Source organism: Aplysia californica, unplaced genomic scaffold (genome assembly GCF_000002075.1).
Source record: "Aplysia californica isolate F4 #8 unplaced genomic scaffold, AplCal3.0 scaffold01206, whole genome shotgun sequence".
In the NCBI taxonomy this organism is placed as follows: Eukaryota; Metazoa; Mollusca; class Gastropoda; order Aplysiida; family Aplysiidae; genus Aplysia; species Aplysia californica.
The window spans coordinates 106,178-130,635 of NW_004798476.1; the positions used below are offsets into that span (position 1 = coordinate 106,178).

The following is a 24,458-nucleotide window of genomic DNA, read 5'->3' on the forward strand; positions in this document are numbered from 1 at the left end:
GTTAAAGGCCCAGCCGGTTGGATCAAGGGTCGCTTGTCCAGTTGGCAAGCACTGGTCAAAACTTACCACCTCAACTGCTATCCTCACTGATAATGACATGTGTCAGTCTTACTTATCCTATTACCAAATTCCCACCAGTGCCTGCATTTCATAGGACCATTGTTTGACCCATTAAAAGCCAAAACGCTTGAACATCTCCTTTGCTTCCACCCTTAGCCCCTACCATCAGTGTAACAAACACAGTCACCTAATGCCACCCCTCATTGCCATCATGTAACAACAATTTGAGGATCTCGTTTCTCAGCTGGCCGTATGAATATGATCAGGGCGGCAGGCATTGGTCAAACTAATTTCATACCTGACTTCTGGCTACTCTGGAAAGGTTCCGTGGTGGCTCGCTACTCGAGCACTTTCACTGGCACTCGTGATATTTCACACCCACACTACCCTGACTATCTGCATTTCTCAGTGCTCACATAGATGGAGTAACATCTACCCCCAAATTGCACCCCCTCGCCCCTTCCTCTCCCAGCGGCATGACATTAAGTTTAAAACCGGCGGAACCAAACTTGCGAGTTTTGTTTCAAATCAGGGCTGAGCGGGCAAAGCATTTTCCGGCTTAGACAGGTAAAACCCTCAGAAGGGAGCTGATTTTTCTTTCCGTTTCCGCGTCCGACAGGTTTCCGTTTTATACAGGTTATTAAAGAGGAATATTACATCAAGGGAGGAGCGGGGAGATTCTGACAGGTTTCCGTTTAGACAGGTTTGGCTAGGGGCGAAGGCTGACTTGTTTGACAGTGTAATCAAAGTGGGATGGGACCAGATAGGCAGGGTTGGTGATCTTTTAATTTTTTTTATTTAAAATTTTTTAAAATCGATTTTAAAAATTTTAATCGGATTTTTAAATATTTTTAACATTTTTTTACTACGTGCCCGGTTGCCAATTACCGTTTACATAGATATTGAGGCTACTTGCTCAGTTACCGTGTATGGTACTCTGAGGCTAGGTGCCCGGTTACCGTGTACATAGACATTCCGTTCAGCAAAATTATGTTTAAGTTTCACATTGACAATGCATGGTATCTTTGTACTGTAGATGTCATATTATATCATTTTGTACTGAAATATAGCCTACATGATTTGAAATGGAAGTAAATTAATAACCATTTTTGTTTCTTTATATCTACCTCTAATCAACTGATTTGGTCTTGTGTAAGGTATTGCAGTCTTGTTTCTGTGTTTCTTTAACAGACACTGATAGAAATCCATAAATTCCGGAATCAACAGACTCTCCAGTATTGTTTTCTCATATGTGCTGTGCGCAGGCTGTGATGTATTTTTATGATTTAATTGGTAGGAATTACAAGATCTCAGACGAGACCCTCCGGCAGGATGTTCAGCTGGCCCAGTTGGAGATGACCGTACGTATTAACTCTGCAGGGTTTTCCCACTATGCACGGGCCCTCTTTTGGTACAAAACCTGAAAGTGACATACACATCACTAAATTGATAACTAATTGTAAAAAATGAACCTATTTGATAGTTCTTCATCTAAAGAAAGAACTCCCGGAAAGAAGGACCTGTTTCAGCAGTCGCTGTAAATAAATATAATGTCAAAATCATCCTAAAGGAATGTGACCGAGCAGTTCACCAGCACTGCAGTTCTGACCACAGGCCGCTAGGACGGGCTTGTTGGAGATAAAGAGTTTAAAAATTTGAATTGAAAAATTCAGCACAAGTACGACTAAATTTTCTCTTCAGCCTTCAACCCTGCCCCTATTAAAGGCTATTAGCTCCAGCCCACAGCATTTTCGTTATCTCATCCCACTCTCTAATTATGCAATAAAATCATGTACACTCGAACCTGTGTAAGACAAAATGACAAGGTGGCCAGAAAAAAAAATTCCGTCTTAGGCATTTTCCGTCTTATACAGGGGAGATGGAGGGGGAGGGGGGGGGGGGGTTAAAGGCCCAGCCGGTTGGATCAAGGGTCGCTTGTCCAGTTGGCAAGCACTGGTCAAAACTTACCACCTCAACTGCTATCCTCACTGATAATGACATGTGTCAGTCTTACTTATCCTATTACCAAATTCCCACCAGTGCCTGCATTTCATAGGACCATTGTTTGACCCATTAAAAGCAAAAACGCTTGAACATCTCCTTTGCTTCCACCCTTAGCCCCTACCATCAGTGTAACAAACACAGTCACCTAATGCCACCCCTCATTGCCATCATGTAACAACAATTTGAGGATCTCGTTTCTCAGCTGGCCGTATGAATATGATCAGGGCGGCAGGCATTGGTCAAACTAATTTCATACCTGACTTCTGGCTACTCTGGAAAGGTTCCGTGGTGGCTCGCTACTCGAGCACTTTCACTGGCACTCGTGATATTTCACACCCACACTACCCTGACTATCTGCATTTCTCAGTGCTCACATAGATGGAGTAACATCTACCCCCAAATTGCACCCCCTCGCCCCTTCCTCTCCCAGCGGCATGACATTAAGTTTAAAACCGGCGGAACCAAACTTGCGAGTTTTGTTTCAAATCAGGGCTGAGCGGGCAAAGCATTTTCCGGCTTAGACAGGTAAAACCCTCAGAAGGGAGCTGATTTTTCTTTCCGTTTCCGCGTCCGACAGGTTTCCGTTTTATACAGGTTATTAAAGAGGAATATTACATCAAGGGAGGAGCGGGGAGATTCTGACAGGTTTCCGTTTAGACAGGTTTGGCTAGGGGCGAAGGCTGACTTGTTTGACAGTGTAATCAAAGTGGGATGGGACCAGATAGGCAGGGTTGGTGATCTTTTAAATTTTTTTATTTAAAATTTTTTAAAATCGATTTTAAAAATTTTAATCGGATTTTTAAATATTTTTTAACATTTTTTTTAAAATGTCGACACAGTTTGGGATTTTTTGGTGGCTAAAAGTATGTTCTTTTAGTGCAAAATGCATTGTCTTTATTTTAAGTAATGATTAATTTAAGCAACTGCAAAAGAAAGCCATAATCTGCTATATCAGTGAATTAAATGGCTACAGACAAAAAATGAAGAAAATGTCAGTCTAAAAGGAAGGGGGGGGGGGGGGTAATTATGCATAGATACAGTGTGTGTGTGTGTGTATGTGTGTGCGCGCTTGTGTTTGTCTAAAAAGAAAAAGAAAAATGCTAATTTCAATTATGGAAAAAAGTAAATTGAATACTGTATTATTTTACAGTGACAGGGGGGAAAGAAGACTTTTTAAAGCATGATTATATTAGTCTACTTAACCTTATATCTGTTTTTATAAAACCAAGGAAAGGAATTCTGAATGTTTAAAGATGTAAAAACAGAATACATTTTTAAAAAGTGATCACTGAGTTTTATTTTTAAAATCAAGTTGATTAAAAAAAATTTTAATCAACTGATTTAAATCAACGAAACCCTGATTTCAATTATGAAAAAAAAGTAAATTGAATACTGTATTATTTTACAGTGACAGGGCGGAAAGCAGACTTTTAAGCATGATTATATTAGTCTACTAAACCTTATATCTGTTTAATAAAACCAAGGAAAGGAATTCTGAATGTTTAAATATGTAAAAACTGAATACATTTTTTAAAAAGTGATTTAAATCACAGATTTTTATTTAAAAAATCAAGTTGATTTAAATAAAAAAAATCAACTGATTTAAATCAACCCAGCTCTGATTTCAATTTATGGAAAAAAAAGTAAATTGAATACTGTATTATTTTACAGTGAAAGGGGGGAAAGCAGACTTTTAAGCATGATTATATTAGTATTAGATCTAGTCTACTATACCTTATATCTGTTTTATGAAACCAAGGAAAAGAATTCTGAATGTTGAAATGTGTTAAAAACTGAATAAAAATAGTTTTTTTAAAAGTGATTTAATCACTGATTTTTATTTTAAAAATCAAGTTGATTTAAATTTTAAAAAATCCGCCTGATTTAAATCAGATAGGGCCTGGAGATATTACACAAGAATCTTACTCGAGGCAGCTACATTGAGTTGTGAAAGAAAACAAATTCTGAATTCATATTGTATGTTCAACCGTCAAAATAAATGGGAAAGTATCTCATTAAATAATTATTCCGGCTAACATTAAGTCTAACTTTAGATGTGAATGCACAAACACAAAGCAAAGAAGCTGAGATGGCAGTACTATATGCAACACCAGGGAGTCTAAACTTTTTGGTAGAACATGACAATTATTGTTTTTCTATTTCACATTTGGCTGTTTTTGTCTAGTTTTTCGCTGCCAGGAGCTGTGTCATAATCGAGGTCACAATCTGATTATAGGACAGTAAAAAGTCGAGAGAAAAAAACAAGCACTCGCTGCAGTCAAGAGATTAATAGGAGATAGTTCCCCTCACATTTGTGAGGTAGACTCAACCAGTGTAATAGTTTGCTTTCATAATCAGTGCTTTGACTGCTAATGACTGTGGCCCGAAAGAGGTGAACAGGGTATTTATGTGACAGTGAAACAATTTTGAGTGTTGTACACATGTTCCCTTCAACTCTTTTGGTAGACTCTTCCAGCCTTACTTTAAGCTTACTTAATCAAAGCTTGCGACTGCTTATGGAGTGGCCTGAAAGGGATGAACAGGCTATTGCTGTGGCAGTGAAACCATTTTGAATGTTAGGCATACTGTTCATTGGTGATTATGAACATCTTTTCACATTTAATTTATGGGGTTTATGGCCCGTGAATTTGACATCACCAGTGTTTCAAAATTCGGAAGGGAAGCAGTGATTATTTGATATTTATATAAACGCTTCGCCACTGGATTCGACTGTACTTGTCTAGTATGAATTGAAAAGGAAGAAAAAGAAAAATGTGCTCGAAAACTTAACAGTGGCATATTTACAACTTTCTTGTGCTTACTTTTCATATGGTAATTTTTCTGGGTTGGTTTGTCTTTCAACAGCATGTAGACTAAAACAAGACATGAGCGACTTTTTAAAATACCAACACTTGTGTTGGTGGCACGCGCACATGTCTACTCTGCCGTGTGTCGGTGTCGGATGAGCGGCCTGCACACATGTGGCTGTGTGTGCGTGTCGGGGAGGGGGGGGGGGCACTAGCGGTCCGGATGTTGAACGTCGCAGATATATATATATATATATATATATATATATATATATATATATATATATATATATATATATATTTATTAATACGAACGCGTCACAGTCTTTTTTTCCCTTGGCAACTGATCATTATTACAATAAGCTAGTCCTGATGTAGATCTACGTAATGAATTGTGCTCTAGTCTATGGAATCAAAAGTTGCCGTATGATTGGCTCTACACAGCAACTCAACTTTCTGGTAAACAATCGAAATGACACAGGCGTGTGTATTTGAAAAAATCAGTCTTTTTTTTCCCCCACAGCTCATAATATGCAGACATTTCAGGCACTACTTGTGACTTCTGTTGTCCTTCGTGCTGAAAAATGTATTGCCTTAGTGAAAAACTGCATGAACAAAAATAAATTGATGTTGAGTGATAATAAAACAGAAGTCTTTCTGGCAGGCAATGCAAAGTATGTTAAAAGGGTTGACCACGATCACATTACAATTGGTGATGCAAAAATTGTATTTTCAAGAAAAGTTAAGAATCTTGGCATTTATTTTTATTCCAGTTTGTCAATGTCGGCTGAGGTAAATCCTCTAATCAGCTGCATGTATTTAGAAATAAGAAAAATTAGTAAAATACGTCATCTGATTAATACTTTACTAGTAACTAGCTTAATTTTATCAAAACTTAATTATTGTAACTCCTTGTTATCAGGAATATCACTGGAGAAAGTTAAAAGACTTCAAACTGTCCAAAACAATGCTGCACGTTTAGTTTTACGGAAAAGAAAGCGAGACTCTGCTAAACCTCTTTTACGAACTTTGCATTGGCTTCCTGTTGAGAAAAGGATTGTGAACAAGTTGGCCACCCTGTGTCACAAATGTTTAAATGATACTGCACCATCATATTTATCAAATCTGTTAAGACTGTACATTCCAACTCGCAGTTTAAGGTCATCAGCTGACAAAAAGAAATTTATTTTACCCTCTATGAAACTTAAAACAATGGGTGAAAGGACATTTGAATATCAAGGCCCCAAGACCTAGAATGCTTTACCGAGTACTTTGAGAGAGATCAAATCTTTTGATTCATTCAAATGTCAGCTGCAGTCGTTTCTGTGTTTTTTTTATTATTAAGATGAATATTTGGAATAATTTTCTTTAGTCAGAACACAACATTTTTTGTTACTGTTGTATGTTGTACTGTTTTGTAAAGCGCTCAGAGCCTGTGTACTTTATTCGGGGTTGAGCGCTACATAAATGTCATTTATTATTATAATTACATTACTTGCTCTGTGCCTGTAATTATCTACACAAAACCTCGTGTTTGCTATAACGAACACTCGGATTCAACGAGATTTTAGGTCAGGCTCGATGACTTCGTTGAATCCGAGTTCCTCAGTACTGTGAACTGGGCAGGTATTGAAAATTTCTATAAAAAAGACAGTGCCTTAGGTTCATTCAGGGTGGCACCCAAGTTAACAAACTGTGTGTCAAGTTTCGGATGACAAAGAGTTTGTTTGGCTGTGTTCATGCTTAGTCGCAGTGTATCAAACGCAATTGGAACGCTATATAAATGTATCTCGGAATTAATCCTTTGTCTGACATCCTTTTTTCTGATTTCTGTAATGACTTTTATGATCTTTTCAACGTTTTCAATTTGTAACTTGTGTCATTCTCTGTCGAATATCGTAACCCAATCACTACTACATCACAGCACCATGAATTTTTGCATCAGACACTTCTGTGGTTGAAAGATAATTTATGAAGTTTGGCCCAGAAGACAAAAAGAAAGTTGTAAAAGCATTACTGTGAGTCAGTGAGTGGATCCACATCACTGCTTTGCAAGGTCTTGTGGCAGACATTGTGAGCTGCAATGGAAGATTACTTACAGTGCAAATCAAAATGCACCAGAGGAAAAGGTGGACATATCTTGACAATCCAGAACACACACACTCACAACAACAACCCCCCCCCCCCCCCCCCCCCCCAACAATTCCATTTTCGTTTGAAGAGACAGATAATGATGGACAAAATTATGATCGCATCGCCTTCAAGCTTTTGCAGGGATGTAGGGATAGCTTTTTGATAAACTTAACGAGTAAGAATTTCGGTCAAACGGTAGTTTCAATTCCGGTAGACCTTGATAAAGAACACAGACACATTGCTAATATTGTTAAATTTTGCAATAGATTAAGGATGCAATGCACTTAAAAAATAAAATTTTCGACGTAAGTGGGTACACTTTGAAGAAACTTACGGTGTAATCTGCAAGGACTGTACAGGGATATTAGAAGATTCCTCATTTTCCCATGTGAGGCACATGACCCTCATCACTCAGAGATTGAACATTGTAGTCATGGTGGCTGGCTTGAAAAAGCCCAGTTTTAAACTTTTGAAACTTGTTGGTTTGTTTGAAGCTGGGTTTTTTAACGCATTTTAAACCTTTGATGAACAGAGCGCACAGTAGACAGAAAATGCTCCAGGAGCCGAACATAATTGAAAACAAAGGAAATTCCTGCAAATGCAACACAGTGGACAATGAATCAGTGTATTTATTAACGCCAGACTGCACGATGACCAAAAATTCGTGGCCCAACTTATCATCAAATTTCTCTTTAATTGGTGAATCAATGTAACCTAAACTTTGCACAGCAGTTTGTATCAATTTACCTTAACGTAGTCATATTTTTCCACAACAATTGAGGCTAGATTTTAAAATGCATCTTCATGAATTTATATGAAATACTAAAATGGGACCAACTAGTCACAGCACAGCACTTGCTATAGTAACACTGCGTGTATTGTGTGAGCTCATTAAGACGCAGAGCAACGCGCCCCGTCACTGACTTTGATTCTCCGACAGTGCACAAAAGCCGAAGAAGGATTGCACCGTCTTGGTATTAACGGTCTCTGACATAAGGTACTGGACATAGGCGTTTGAGACTTGCCCAATTCTGCATGATTCAACGTACTAAACGACAATTACATTAATCAAAGCCACTGGGCTATCGCCAGTGGTCTCTTTGGCGTTTGGCTTATAGACAAAAGAAATTGATCATAGTTTTAGAAGGAATAGAATTTTAAGTAAGAAAAAAGTTATATAGTTTTTTGTTTGAAAACCGAAAGTACTTGCGTGTATTTTGAAATTCTTCCTAACTTTAATTGTCTTATCAGATAAGACATTAATGTTTAAAACTACCAATATATTAAGTTGTAAAGACATTCCTTCTTGAATGTTTTGTGCAAACATTTTTATTTTAAAGGTATTAAGTCATTTTCTTCCATGTTTAGGCATGAGGTTTTCACGGTAAAATTCCCAACACCTTCATGCCACCTCAATCTGTTAAATTGTCCTTAGTAAAAAAGACCATTCATCATAACGTCCAATTTGTACTGGATATTTTTGTTCAGTATATCAAAGGCAACAAAAGTTTGTGACATTGGGGCCGCCGTTGGTTCAGCCAGGTTTGAATGGTACGGAAATCGAACATCAAAAGGAAGGTGAAGGGATATATTGTTCTGATTTCTTTGTTTAAAATTCAAAACTGTCCATGAGCACATAGACCAGACCATTTTTTTCAGGGACCCTTTGATTACACTGTGTGTGCTATCCACTTCCTTTTACATGTGTCCTGTTTCAAGTTATTTGTGCTCTACAGTTTAGTTTTATCAGGTACAAATGTCGTTGATTGCATTTGACAAGATAGCGTTGTGGTGCTGATAAGCAGAATCATCACTGTATACAATGAACCCAGCATATTGTGAATAGGCTCTTACAGGATGTTACTGACACAAGAAGAGAATACATTGGCAATCAGTGGTCCTTCTCCTTCGTGCCAAATGTAGCACCTCACATCTTTGGTAACGAAATTTTAAAAATAAAGGTACAGACAGCTAATTTGGACCTTCTGTGATAATATTTAGTGCAGCAGATGCTTTCAATGCCGGTGCTAACATACCAACTTCCAATTCCATGCACACTACACGCAATCTGGGCCCATCCACAGGGTTTTGTGCAACTTTTCATTTGATTCCTTCTCCTACCTTACATACATCAAATTGCTCTTTTGGAATAGGCCTACATGTAACGACGGGTTGATCTTTTTGAATATTTCTCTGTAAGTTGTCAGGAACAGTGCGTTCCGATTTGACTCTTCGTCGCATTTTCTTTTGTACTCCCTATAAAGGGCCAAAGGCTTGCAAGCCTTTGAAAATGTGATTCAAGATAGACTTTGCCTGTATTTTGTCTGCAATAATAGGGAAACAATTTCGTCAAGTTTGTCAAAAAATTACTTTTCACAAAACTGCTTGTCCTCTTCTACTCTCTAGTAATTTGTCAATCGTGAAGATCCTGTCAAGTCATGTGGACTCTTTGTAACAGCCATGAATAGCCACTGCTTAAGGGCAGGGTTGTATTCAAACATTGTTTTGCGTACAGCTAGAATATTACTGGTGTTATGTATCAAATGGAAGTGGAGAGATGAAGTTGAAGGTTTGTTGAAGAGAATTTTCTGTATGAATGTCAAAGAGTGGCTTTTTTTCTGAGTGACAAATTATCTTCCCGGCACTGCTTAAACTAATCCATGGTTCAAGAATAACACACACAGCAAGGAGCGCATACAGTGGGTGTCGCATTCAACGAGGTCTCATTCAATGAGAAGTCGGCTCCAATGAGGCAATCATTTTCCCCCGATTTTTTCCCCCCTCTATCTCTTTGTAAATGTACGTCAGCTCCAACGAGGTTGCAAACAGACCGAGGTCGTGATAACCAAATAAAAGCAATTAGCGGCCTCAAAAGCGAAGAATTTTTCTCCTTTCTCTCCATGTCACGCGAAGCACAAGCCCCATCATCGATTCCGAACACATTGTATTGCTAGATTTAGTGTGCCTCGTGCACAGAATTCTACACTAAGTGTAGAATTCTGTGGCCTCGTGAAATATAGAATCTAGCGCCCCAAAGCCATGAGGATGGGCGAGGGTTGGCCTACGGTAGGAATGGGAGGGGGTGGGTGGGAACGCGATGCGGGCTGTGCGAAACTGGATGAACTGTGGATGGGTAGATCTGTGTCTAGATCGAGACCTTCATTATTTCGATTTTCTTTTCTTCCCCTAATCAGAAAATCCGAGCCACCGCCTTCCAGATCTAGCTCACTTCAAGCTTGTTTACGTAAACAGCTGACTGTTATCGTCTGTTGTTCTTTCAGTTTTACACTTGGATTGACTTTAAAAATTCGTTTTTGTTGTTTTAGTGATTTTAAAAGATGAATTAACCTTCCTCTAGATCTCTCTCAAAGCGGAATCCCTACCCAGAGGCCACTGGGGCGGTCTATGGGCATGTGTGTGTATGTGGGTTTGTATGTTTGGGTATGTGTGTGAGTGTGTGCTCTCAAGTGTTCTTGGGGTTATTGCAAACGTATAATTAGGTAGCGTATACGGCACGTAAGTCGACTCGCTGCCTTCCGAGCGCGTGGTTTCTGTGAAATGGGGGTAATTCAGACCTCTGTTTCTTTGCTCTTTTGCTGTAAAACACCAAATGCTGAACACTTTGAAAAAGTTCAGACTTTCTTCATTACAATAGTGTAAGTTGTTTGTTTATCCGATTATTTGGAGCTAGAGAATTTCCGTGGAAAGGGAAGCCCCTCGCGGTCGGAATGCGGGGTCGGTCGGTTCAAATTTAAATTGACACCCTTGTATTCGAATGCTTTGCAGAGGGGATTGAAGATTAAATGCCGTCTTTTCATTCGTGGAGAACTATACAGCTTTGAGCGTGGTTTCCCGTGGTTATTATTTTTGGTGTTTGGGTAGAAAACATTTTTTAAAAGCGTGTAAGTTTTCAAAGATAATTTTTTACACGAAATGTGTAAAATGCCGGCTAAAAAGGTACCAATAGAAAGAACAGTTCCTTTTCTATTAGAATAAAGTCATCGGCTTGGAATTATTTTGCACGAATCCTTCCACGAAACTCCGAGGAGCACTCAGTAGGCCTATACAACAGTATAGAGCCGACTCGCTCGCCGTGGGGACCGATGTGGTTCCGGCCGTGACAACGCTCAGTGTTTTTATTGAAATAACGACAGATCATCGTGTTTGAGGCAATAAAATACTGATTTGTAATGATCTCACCGTCTTGAAAAAAACTAGGCTTCATTTCTTTGTTATAATGATGGTACTCTCTTAATGTAGAAATGTTTGGTGCACTTGGTACTCTTTTATTATCTGTCAATCATGGAGTTGCAGCCAGTTAGCGACTTCAGCAATATTATGTTAAATTGAAACAGCTGCCATTCTTAAACATTGACTGAGAGGTAAAAGTATGGTACCAAAATTCTCAGGAGACATAGGCCTTTCATATGAATTAGATGAATTTGACGTACAGCTACTTTGAAAATTTAGTATCTGATACCTAGTATAATGCTAATATTTTGTTGCATTTGACGTGAAGTCTGTTCTCGTGAAAATATTGTTTTATCCATAAGTTTTTTCTCTGTGAATGAATAGTTTTCTAATCCTATACATGTATGTTACCCTGTAGTGGCATAGCCAAGATAACTGCTAAATTTCAAGTCTTTATCTCAATTCTAAGATCCCCATTGCTATGGAAACATGTTGCTCAACTTCGGAGGCCATTTTCTCCTTTTTGTCATTCCTCGCACAATTAAAATTTCTGTATTTTCGTCCAGATATGGTCATATTTTTACTTCATTCTTGTTTTAAATTATAGGGAAAAGGTGATAGTTAAAAAAAAAAAAATGTTAACTCAGTTTTGAAATGTCCTTCATATGACTGATATTGACCGGCAGGGACACATATATATAGATCTAGATCTGTGTGTGTGTGTCACGACGCTGTGGAATCAGCCTATTCGTCAATTTTTGGGCATGTGGAGTTATGGGTATCACCTTAAACCTAGTTCATTTTCCTTGCTTTCGATAAAAGAATTACCCATTTTTCTTAAGTACATGTCGAGATATTTGCGATTGAATGAGGTGGGGTCACCTGGTTTTAGCGGTAAAATTAGTGCGAAAATGGTTGTCAAAGTTTTGTTTTTTACAGAGCTTCAGAGTCGGTGGAAACTGACAATTTACTTTTTTTTTTGCCTTTACTGGTACTCAACGTTTTTCAATATAATTCACACTAATGTTTGTCAATATAATTCACTCTGAAATGGGTTCTTACATGGACATAGAAGGTGTTAAAAAACACAATTCTGCTAAAAAAATTGCCAAACCAGCGGAAAAGTAAAGTTTCTTTACTTTCATTATTTTTACGAGCGCCTGATTTCACCAAGCTGCCTCACGCATATATATTTATGGGTTATTTTATTGAACATGTGGAAGGAACTTGGCTAATTTGTAATGAAGTGTCATTATTTTACGGTGTCTGAAAATATGACTTTTTAAATTTTGTTTTTCTTGCAGTGTACCAGTGGGAAGCTATGATTTTAGGACCTGTAAGTACCATTGTGGAAGTCCCTACAATAATCTGAAATCAGACAGGCTGTATGTGTGGACATTTTTTTGTCACTTTAGGCTGTGATGGATGACAGAAACCAGTTAACATACTCGCATTAAATATCATTGTTGTTGTTGTTGATGATGGCTATGGCTGTGCTATTTGGCATGTCTCTTTACATTTACTCATTACTACTTAAATTGTTCACGATGAACTCTCTCATAGTCTTTATCTTTTTCATTTTATTTATTGTTGTATGTTTTTGGCTCGAATCTAGTTTTTTTCACATCTTTAAAGTTCTGAAAAGTACTTCAGAACTTGCACATTAATTTTATGGAGTGTGGCTGTCTTTTCTGATGAAATGTTGTATCTTAATCTGCCTGACAGATGGAGTTAAAGTAGCCACCCTCCTAAATGATCTAACCTGTGTCTATGGGGGTGTAAAACATTTTCATTCAGGATACCAGCCCACAAGGATTAAAGTTTTGTAATAATTTTGTAGTATAAACTAGCAATGTATACACTATTTTAATAACTGCTGTGTCAGTGGGTTTTTTAGCAGCTGTGGGTATGTAGGACATTCCGTTTCTGTTGAAATGGCTCCCTGCCAAAATTCAGAGAACCTTATGCTGTGTTTCTTTTCCTCAGCCTGACAGTGCCTATGCAGATGGTGTCTTTGCTTTGTCCATACATTTTCCAACAGATTATCCCTTTAAACCACCAAAGGTGAGATTTTTGCCAGAGACAGCATTTTCACTCATTATTCTCAAAATGCTGGACGATCACTAAATACAGTGAAAATAAAATAGGAGCAACAGAAATGTGGTTTCTTAGGAGATTGCTAAGAGTATCGTGGAAGGAAAAGAAATCAAATGAGGTAGTGCTTGATGAAGCCCACAATGTTAAAAAACAATCAGAAAACGACAAATGCAGTTTTTGGGACACCTGAATAGATATAAAGGTCTTGAAAATCTTGCTCTCTCTGGCAAAATTGAAGGCAAAAGAGGCAAGGGTAGGCCCAGAACAACATACTTAGGGGACCTAAATAAATGGGTATCAGGGAAAGATCAGGGAAACGTAGCATTTTTTAGAGCATCCGAGCAAAGGAATGAATCGAGAACCATGATTGCCGATGTCTGCCGCAGATCTGGCACTGGATGATGATGATGATTCTCAAATCTGAGAGAATTTAATTGGATTAACCTACTTGTAAAGATAATTGACAATATTTAATTAGAAGGTAAAATTCAATATACAAAGAGACCATCTATTCTCAGTTGAGATCTGTGTGGAAATTCCAAAAATACTGTAGATTAAAAAATCTAGTCCATTTCCAGATTTAGCTTTCTGTAATTGCCAGGAATGGACAGGATTTTGAAATGTGATGTAATCTCACCATCTTATTTTCTTATGCTATCCAATAGTAGTCTCTTGATTGCAGTTCATTGTTCTTTGGATTTTTATTTTCTTTGCATCTTTCTCTTTTCAGATTACTTTCACAACAAAGATCTACCACCCAAATATCCATGCCAATGGCAGTATATGCTTAGATATACTTAGATCTCAATGGTCTCCTGCCCTCACCATATCAAAAGGTAAATGTAATACAGTATTGAATATTTGTTCATATTCAGATCATTTTAAACTTTGTCTTAAACTGCGGTTGTTCTCAGATTTTCTTTCACCACTGAGCTATTACAAATACTGGGTGCTCTTTTGCAGGATCTAGTCGGGTTTATTAATGGCAGCTTTAGTGCATGCTACAAATAGACTTCTCCCATATTGTATCAAATTTGACCCAGAAGTTAAAACAGGGAAAACTTTGACTGGCACACAGTGCTGTACACAAAACTTACCATTCATAACACAGACATTTCCTTTAATAGAGGCTTCAAGTGCCTGCTGCGGCATATCACGCTTGCTGTGTTGAGAGGATTTTGAATTTAATCAGCCTCTCCAAATCAGCACTGTCCAGTATCGTATTCTGCGGGCATTTAAAAAAGAATATGATCCTGACCTTGTGACTCGTGGGCCTTGTGTTAACGTCCAACAGCTACAACCAGTTCGACTCATGTCCATAAAAAACGAAACATATCTTATTTTGAAGATTACAGTTAATTCAGTTGTATTGTGCCAAAATGGTGTAGCTTTTGCCCCTTCCTGAAAATAAAAGTGGCTGAATTGAATTGAATCAAAGTCGCAATGTGTACTGGGTATAAGTTTGTGGGACTGTGGTGTTTCCTTGATGTCTTTTGTCAACAACAGTGTCTGCTCTTGCATATTAAAAAATACTCCTTCTGTTTTTAGGTTAGAGCTTTATACATGCTTTGCAGGTGGGGGAAGGGTAAAACTGTAGCTTCCATGTTTTTATCATCACTTTGTTGTCATGTTACTACCAGTTTGTCTCTCTTTGCTTCATGTCCAGCTCATAAAATCAGTAATCATGTTGTATTTCTCATTTAGTCTCACAATTCAGTAGTGTGTTTTAAGAGGTGTAACTTTCCGTCTTCAGAAGTAAAAGGCACATTCCTCACTTATAGAATCTGCCAGAATTTTTAGTGTACTGTAAGCGTTTTTTTGTTGAATTTTTATCGACTCTATGTAAGTACAGTCAAAATTGTCAAAGACGACCACTCATTGTTGAGAGGGAAATAGTTGTCTTAGACAAGTGGACATTTTGGATGGTATCATTTTATATTAAAAAAACACAAAGTAGGAAGTGGTCGTTTGAACAGGTGGGTGTTTGAACTGGTTTGACTACTTGTGTTGCTCTACTTGTGTGTGATTTGTACTGAAAAAACAGATTGTTTTCTTATCCTATCTTGATGACGACACGACACTGAATAGTCTTTTTTCATTTTACTTTTTCAACAGTTTTGATTTCAATAACGTCGCTGCTGACAGATCCAAATGCTGAAGACCCTCTTGTACCTGAAATTGCCAAAGTTTATAAAACAGACAGATCAAAATATGAGGAGTTAGCAAAGGAGTGGACCCGAAAGTATGCCTTGCAGTGATCATCGAGATTGTTCTTTGCGCTTTCAAATGTATTCATGCCTAAGTTAATGCAATTTAGTTAATAGATATTTATTCTGTGAGGTTTCTGGAGAGAACTTGTCTTGATTTTAACGGATGTTAATCAATTCTTGGGATTTGGGAGGGGGGTCTCTTTCTGAGACAGGTTCTCTCTTCTTTTTAAAAAAAATCTCTGTCATTGCATGCCAGTTGGGAAGGGTCTTTTAAATGCAGTTATGACATTATGTTTTCTCAGTTTGCTCTAAGAAAGAATCACAATAATGTGTGTACAAGTTAATGATGTACGGAAAATGCAATTTGCAGATACTTTTGGATCACAAATTTTAGGGAGAGATTCGGGTCTTGAGATTGAAAACTACCACTACCTGGCAGAAATAAGACAACACTTACATGCTCTGCTGGTGTTAATGTTGTCACCATTTGTTTTGACCAGTTGGGGAAAGTGATGATAGTTTGACACAGCTTCTTGCTTTGTTCTTGCTCACTATATCCTTTTTCTTTTCTTGTTTGTCTTTCATATGCAACTTCATGTAATGGGGTTGAAAATAAGCCAGCAAAATGTTGGAAATATTGTGCACATCAGGATCATAGGAAAATGAAAAGAAAAGGTGTTTTGTTTATTTATAAACTATTTGCATTATTGTGAGAGAGTCGTCGGAGTGCAATAGTAGTACTTGGCTTCTACTGCGGGTTTTTTTTTCTTTCTTTTGGACACATCAACAAGAGTTTCGTAACAATTCAGCTTTTGAATTTACTTGCTACTGTGACTTTGCAGACAGGGCAAACATGGTTTTAATTTTAAGTTGATTTTAGAAACATCAACATTTTTTACTGTCTTCAGTCTTAACATAATTTCTTTTACCTTTGTGTTTTTTACTGTGTAAAAAAAAAGAGACGGCTTTTAAAGTTTCATTTATCACTAAGAAAACATATACTTCCAGAAATCCTATCAGGAACATTTTTGCGAGGAGATGTCTGTGCATGTGCCTGGACAAGGCAGCTCAAAATAGAATTAAACTTATCCTACATACCTCTTTCCCCCGTGTTTGTTCTAACTGTGTACAATGGCTGTAACTTTTATTGTTTGTACCCATGTAAAGTTTGCAAGGTAGCGCCAGTTTATCATCATTCGTCTAACAATAATGTATTATGTGCTAAGAAAAGTTTTCTCTATTTTCCCCCTGATTGGACCTCACAGTCTGTTCTATCAACAAGACAGTGTTTCTTTTAGTTTAATGATTTCCTAGCTCCTCAGTTTTGTCGGTTGTTTTATCATAGGTACAGTGCCACATTTTATATATATGCGAACTGGAAATTCTGTTATCCCCCAGCAGATTATTTGATTTGCCCACAAATAAATTGTCATTTGTGTTTTTGTTTGAGTAATGTTCTGTCAGGGGTTTTTTCCCCTTCGTTTCAGAATCTTTTCAAACTGATAATTGTTTGTTTTTATTTAACAAAACTGATTGACAAGGATCACGGTATATGCTGTATTAATTTTAACACCTCAAAGTAGTTCCTTTTTGCAATATAAAAGGTTCCTAGGACAAAATCTTTCATAGAGCTGTTCAATAGGCTTTAGTGTTTGCCTGCAAATGTGTTTAGGATAAAAGGTTGAGGGGTTTTTTTTCCCTAAGATAGCACGACCTCGACTAGCCAAGTGTATATTCATACAATACCCTTTGGAAATGAGTGATTTTGACTGTTCAGTCGAACCATATAAATTGGCTATAAATGCTTTTGACTACCGATATGTCTTTTACTTTTTCACTTTTTCTATGTGAAGTAACTACGTTTTTGGCCATTATTTATTTCCAATAGATGCTTTTCTCCTTTTGTCAGAACATTCGCAAAACATTAATGTATGATGATCTACAGACGTGTTTCTAAGTCAATCAGTATTTGGGGATTTTCTTCGCAACTGGTACTACTAATTGTTTCACTTATTAAAATGTCATTTTTACTCGCGATTGATTTCTGAGATCCTCATCTAGATAGTTTTAGAACTCTGTGGCATGAACCTTTTCAAGTTACCCTTGCTAGTGTTGAGCTATATTATTGATTCTACCTCATAAAGGCCTGTGACAATACAGACAGACAGTAGAGTCAGTTTTTAAACAGATATCTGGGAAATGGCCTGGTTTTCTTCGATTTTGAAATTTCGCTCAAATAGAAGAGTAAACAATCAGGGACTTTATGTTCTTTCCATTTATCACTGTTTTCGGATTAAAAGTGTTTGGGTTAAGCAGACTCTACTGCATCTCCAGTGAGATATAAAGGTGGTATCTTGATTGTTGTTTTGGACAATGACTGGTATTATAGGTGAGACACAGTAGCTTTTTCTTTTGTTTGGTGTATTGTAATTTTTAGAACTTACAGCTAATTATATAATTTTTCAGGGTGTTTTTAATTTTAAAGTCCTTATTGAGAACAGAAAGGATTGCATTACATGTAACTGTAGCCTTTTTTTTTTAAAGCTCTTCTGACAATTTTCAAAGAACAGTATCCATTGCTCAATTTTTTGCAGTTCTGTTGCAACTGACATATATATGCTTATACTCTACAGTATCAAACACTTTATCAGCATTGTGACCATAAAGAAAATTCCAAAGTATTGTAAGGTGACCAGCGTTGAGGAAAATTGTCATATCTCTGTACAATGGAATAGCACTGTTGGTATTTTCAACACTAAAATGATTAATGGCTGGACTTCCTGTGAATGTTGAAAATGGAATCAGTATGTCTGTTACTTTCAAAGGCCTGATTTTGAAATGATTTTCCAGTTTCTATTTCCAAATTTGAGTCAGGTTCTTGTTTCAAAGAAATCGTTTCTGGGTTTGTCCAGGTGTATTTCTAGAAAATGCCAGTTCTTCATATCCATAGAGTGCAGAGAGTTAGGGAAGCATTGAGTATAGAGAATTTGGGAATGCTCATCAATGTAGGAAAAATGTGTTGCATATATATAAGATGATGTTAAACTCCAGTTTGATTGTAATTTCAAATCAGTGTTGGGTTGGGGGGAGGGGGGCAGGAAATCCCATAAATAGACATGTAACTCTTTCCTTGTCTCAAGTAGTATTTTTTATTTTCCGTTATGAAACTCATGTCAGACGAAGATTCAATTTTCCTTGGCATCTGCGAGGGACAGGTTAGCGTCTGCCTTAGACTGAAAAAGTTATGTCGCCCCTGTGCATCAGAAAAGGGGAAGATTATCTACCACTGGCCTAGGTCGTGGCATGCTGAGATGCCCATTTTGTTTTTCCGTCTTTCAAAGCTGCTGTCTCAACTAATTTGTTTAGCTTGTTAAATATACAGCTTTAGCAAATCACAGAGTGGAAATGTTAACCTTCAGTTTTATAAATCATAAAGCATTTACTGGTACTCCGTACACTTTTATATTTTTCCTATTGGTGCTGATTATAGTGTTACTTTGTCATAGCTTCACACAGGTATTGTTTTGCATGTATGTGATGTAAAAGGAGCCTACAATTAACTTTTCGACAGTAGCAGCATGGAATCTAGGAGGCTTGAGATGGTGACACATTTTTTTTACGTTTCACTTTTTGATTGATGAAACATATGGTCATATCAAAGTCTGCTCCCATACTGGACAAAGATGGCACTACATTATATGTTGGCTTTTAAAAACGTGTGGATGTCAATTTCGTTGTTACAGCTTTTATATTGACCCCACACCCTCTGAGGCTTTTGCAGCTCCTTTTTCATTGGGGCATTTTGATTTATCTTTATAGCTGAAAATTTTTATTTGACGCTGTTTGGTATCAGCTGCAGGAGGCATATGCTAGTATGTCTTTCATTTAGTTAAATTAAATTAATTTAAATGCAGCCTTAATTCAAAAGTTGGTAACACAAGTACATGTACCGGTAATGCATTGTCTTCCTCCGTGGTTCCCTGTCTAGCCCATTGATATATTGATATATATATATATATATATATATATATATATATATATATATATATATAAAATATATAATATGTAAGCTCAATACTGGGTTATGTGTAGGATGAACTATCTCTGGACATTTAGTTTTCGGAATGTTGATTGAGACTAATGTTGCAATGTTTACCATCATCTCATTCGTTTTGTGAAGCTGCTGCTTGTACCGAAAACTGATGCTGGGGAAGGGCGACTTGCTTTTTTCAGCTGTGGCCATATATCTGAAACATTGATACTCACCATTGAATTGTACATGGGTGCACAGTACACATTTTTTTATTTTGTTGTTGTTAATGTACCTTTCTCATGATGTACAAGTGTAATAAAGGCATACTGAGACTACCTATTTGCATTTTATTTTACTTATTGTTTTTTATATTCTGTTTTGTCAAGTTTTTTTCTAGCGGGCAAGTAAACACCTGTTTCCAGTGTTACAATAGTTTATGGGCTATCATTCAATAAACTTGTGAGAAATATTATCAGGCTCAGTAGTGTAATGTTGCATGGAATGCAGCATATCACTGGTGGAGTGATGAAACCTCGTAACCCGCTATTTTTTCTAATTTCGTTTTTGGGCTTAATACTTAATGTCTTCTCCCAGTCAGTCACATTGTGTCAAAAACAGTAGTGCGTTGTTTCATCACTCCCAGTTTGAGAGAGCGTCGTGCTTATACGAGGTTCTGGACAAGCTTTCTTTATGAACCGGCTTAATTGAAGCGCTCATGACTGACATTGTCTGGTGCATTTTATATACCTGACTGAATAAAGAAATTATATATTTCATTCATTGATTCATTCTCTTATTCATTCACTTTATTTCAGTCAGTTCAGAAATTGAAATATGGTCATAAGTAAAGTATTTACATAATGTAAATCTATTTCAAATCCATTCTTAAGGATGATTATCTCGCTGATAAACAAGATGTTCTCATCGTGCACAAACGTAGTTAACATTTAAGTTAAGACGAGTCACACCTTGAAATGACAGGTGACGGTAGTCCTTACTAAGACTAGGTGACAGATCTATGCACTCTCCAGATGTCAGCAGGCCATTTTGTTTATCAAAGAGAGTTTAAAGTTTCACACCTTCTCAGACTATGAATCCGCTGAGTAGTCGAATCCTCCAGTTGTGGTTGAGATTGAGAACGAATGGTACGGTACATGTACTGAACCAAAGAGTCTACTTAACAAGAGGGTCCACTCCTCTCTTTGAGCCAATTAAAAAAGTGTCCTCAAAATTCGGTGGCGCCCTCTTCGCAAATGCGCACCCTTTGTGAACAGAGTTACCCTGCTTGTGTAAAAAAAATCAAAGTGAAACTAACAAGTTTTTGAATAAATAAGAATTCCAATTTCGGAAGAACGCTTTTTTAGAAAGGTTACGCTGACAAAAAACCTCTCTCGGAGGAAGGTATGACTTTTCTTCGTTTAATTTGACTTTGACGTTAGAATGAAAGGCGAGAGGTCATTAAAAATGTTTTAAAACACCAAAACTGCGTACTGAACGAACCCGAACAGCTGATGAACAGAAGTTGATTTGCGCACGCAAGGAGGTGCTATTCCTATTCTTCTTCTTGAGAAACGAAAGAGAACTTCAAAACAGACTGCAGTGCCATCTGAAGCAAAGAGCGGACTTTCGGCGGACACTTTTTTGGCTAAGTGGACCATCTTGTTATGTATTATCTTTGACTGGACTTACCCATGTTCTTGATGACCCTGAAGTCTATAGAGGACATTTGATTTTGACAAATGTGTGCCTCAACAACACAAGTAATACGGACATTTCCGAATTTGCTTTGAATATCGCCTTCCAGCTGTGCTCATCACCAAGATCTTTACACCCTCCATGGGCTGCTTTGGAAACCACTGTGCAGACCATATTCCGTAAATTGACCCCAGCCCCAATGTCGCAGTCCTTTCCAGGGCTGTCCCTGATATGAGGAGACAAGGAAGTATCAGCATCATCCCAGACTGAGTCTGCACCAACATCAGTGTCGCCTGGAATCACGCCCCACACCATACTGACGTGGATCACAGCAAAACGATCTGTAGACCCCATCCCTAGGTCCCTCTCACTGTCAGGCACCTCAGCCACTTTTCCTGGAGCCTGATCCCGAGACACGGGTCATTTGTGATGCCAACTGGAGGGATTTTCCACAGAGGAAAAGAAAGGGTTTTCAGGAGTGGCAGCAAATAAGCGAAAATCTATAGGCTATCCGTTGATCTGGACAGGGATACATAATGATTCAAGGAAAAACCCAGCTAAGTTATTCAAACCAAACTGTGATTGCAAGAGCTAAACTCTGAAATGTAAAGGGTTCTATGAAGAAGACGGACATTCTAATTTTGATTTAGTGTGGTCTCTCATGTGGACGTAGTGGACTTAGACCAACCTCAGAGGAGGTATTCAAAGACTAACCAGAGAGGGAATACCTTCAATACACACTTTAAAAAGGTGGCCATAAGGTGCCTGTGCGTTAAAAGATGTTCCTGAATTGAACTGGGTTGGGTGAATGAATTGTAAGAAACATTTAGAACCTTTTATCAAAGCAACTCATCTATAAAATATATGCACAATTTTGCCAAGACCACGGGAGGCAGCCTCGCAACAGACCCGCCCTCAGTGAAACATTCAGGCAGAATAACCTGTCGCTGTTCATGCCAAAGAAAAATATGTGCGACCTTTGCATCAGCCGTGAAGTTGGCAATGTGCCGGGGGGTGTTTGGAATGCTCGCATTCCAGAAAAGGAGGCAGTCACCAAAGAAAAGGAACGAGATAAAAATTTATCTGAAACAATCAAATCTCTCGCCAGTGATGAACCCAAAACGGCTGTACTTTCATTTTTCAATGGATCTTCAGCATCAACCCGATATTACAAAACAAAGCTCGGAATTCATAACTTTATACTATTTGATGCTGCAACACGCCAGACTATTTGTTACGTGTGACATGGAGCAGTAAAGGGGAATTATAAATATGACAAAAGTTTGCTTCATGTCTATTGGATTTCCTGAAAGAAAAGCTGGACTTCCAGAAAACCACCATCGACAGCGACAGCTGTAGTTACCTATACAGAAATGCCACACAGCCAATGTTTCTCTCAGCCTGTTTGCAACAACACATGGTAGCACAATTGAACAGAAATATTTGATCAAAGGACACACAAATTTGAGATCACTTCGAAAGGCACTCATCGAAGTCCCCCTAGACTACCTCCATTTCTTCAGGATGGCAAGAGCAAAACCAGGAACTTATCAAAACAGATACATGTATTTGGTGGATCACACATTCTTCAAGGACTATCCTTAGTGTGGAAGCTACAACGAGTCTGTCAGACCAGGCAGAAAAACGGTTTGTAGTACACCCCAGACATGAACATACAGTTCAAGCAGCACCTCAGTTTTTTTTTTAAAGGGAGGGGGGTTAACGTTCCGACGACAGGACACAGAAACATGAGGCCCATCCTACAACACCACTCTACACAGAATATTTTAAGATCCAGCACTCCAACTCCAAGTACAATCACCTACAGGTGCTAATTAAATCTATTATTGCCAAAATACACCATCACTTTATGACAATTTACATCATTAACATTTATGGCTACTCATTATGATTCAACATCTCTTGTTTGTGAAAACCATTTGCAGTGCAACCAGAGACCATTTTGCAGAGATATATTATTATTCATTTGTGCTTTTTACTAAAAATGGAAGTAACCAGATCCAATCTTGGCAAATTATTTTGAAACGAATTGCAGTACATGTAATCGCTAATCTGTTTGAAGATTCAAACCCAAATTCTGCAGGTAACGCATTTATTTGACTTCAGTTGGCCGGGAATCGAACTCCAAACTAATTGGTCTTGAAGAAATATCTTTATCAGTTTGAAGCGTTTTAAAAAAATAGACGCATACTGCAACTAAATGAGCTGCGAGAAAACTCGCAACCCTCAAACTCTGTCCTGATGAAACCTCGCAACCCTCCTGTCGGCTGACTACGTGGTTTCATCACGACAAAAATATTGCAATGAAACCTGGCATCCCACAGCGTAACCATATAAACAGTAGAAAAGTTATTTTTCGCTGAAGCTACAGCGTTCACCACTCCACCTGCAGTGCATCTGATTTTTATGTAGTTGACCATCTTTCCTAATTCGTTGTGCTCCTTGCCTTTATTAAGGAAGACCCATTCAGATTTCAAAGGTAAGATTTTTATACAGTCAAATCCTGTTATTCTGCCGCCCTTGGGATGAGCTTGAAGTCAGTTTAACGGGGTTCTTCTGCTAAACAGCCCCGACCGCCCATCTTTAGGGAAATGATTATGATCTGTTTTTGAAAAGTGTCCTTTGCCTTTTGTTGGTCATTTACATATGTACATAATTAATTTAGAACTCAAAGGTCTTCTGTATGTACATGCAGGCCTACAAATTTTGACCCTGCTGAACTTTTTAGAAATTCAAATATTGAAAATTTCTGCCAGATCAGAGACTAGGGCTAGACTATGCCGCAGTCATTCAACATTGTAGTACATGTATTATGTATATATATACATGTAAAAAAAAAAAATTTAAAAAAACTACCAAAAAACATGTATGTTGCAAAGTTGGTTGCACGAGATACGTGGATTGGTTCTAGTCTCACTCTTCTTTTAAAACAAAATGAAACAGATTTGGACGAATTATACATTTTGACAATATTATCTTGACAGAAATACACGTTTTTTTGCTTCTCCTGAACACCTCGTACGTTGACACACGACGACAATGCGTGAATGCTGAATGACGGCAATAACTGTTGTCAAGGTCCCTGCGGATGTAGATTTATATATTTTTTTTAGCCTATACCCATCAGTCCTCATGCTGCTTCACACCTGTCACATAGCCGCATGGGAGTGAGATTACCACGATCACATGGAAATTGGTGATGCGGAA

The 24,458-nt window shown here is 37.8% G+C and overlaps 1 protein-coding gene across 1 annotated transcript in view; it reads left to right on the forward strand.

Moving 5' to 3' along the window:
* The window catches only part of LOC101857461 (ubiquitin-conjugating enzyme E2-17 kDa), a 29,742-nt gene extending 9,432 nt beyond the window's left edge, over positions 1–20,310 (forward strand). The window contains exons 2-6 of the mRNA XM_005112198.3: positions 1,358–1,421; positions 12,500–12,531; positions 13,182–13,259; positions 14,023–14,128; positions 15,408–20,310. Coding sequence (XP_005112255.1) covers positions 1,358–1,421; positions 12,500–12,531; positions 13,182–13,259; positions 14,023–14,128; positions 15,408–15,550 — 423 coding nt within the window. The 3' untranslated portion in view covers positions 15,551–20,310. The remainder of the gene's footprint in view (positions 1–1,357; positions 1,422–12,499; positions 12,532–13,181; positions 13,260–14,022; positions 14,129–15,407) is intronic.
* Positions 20,311–24,458: the final 4,148 nt, after the last annotated feature.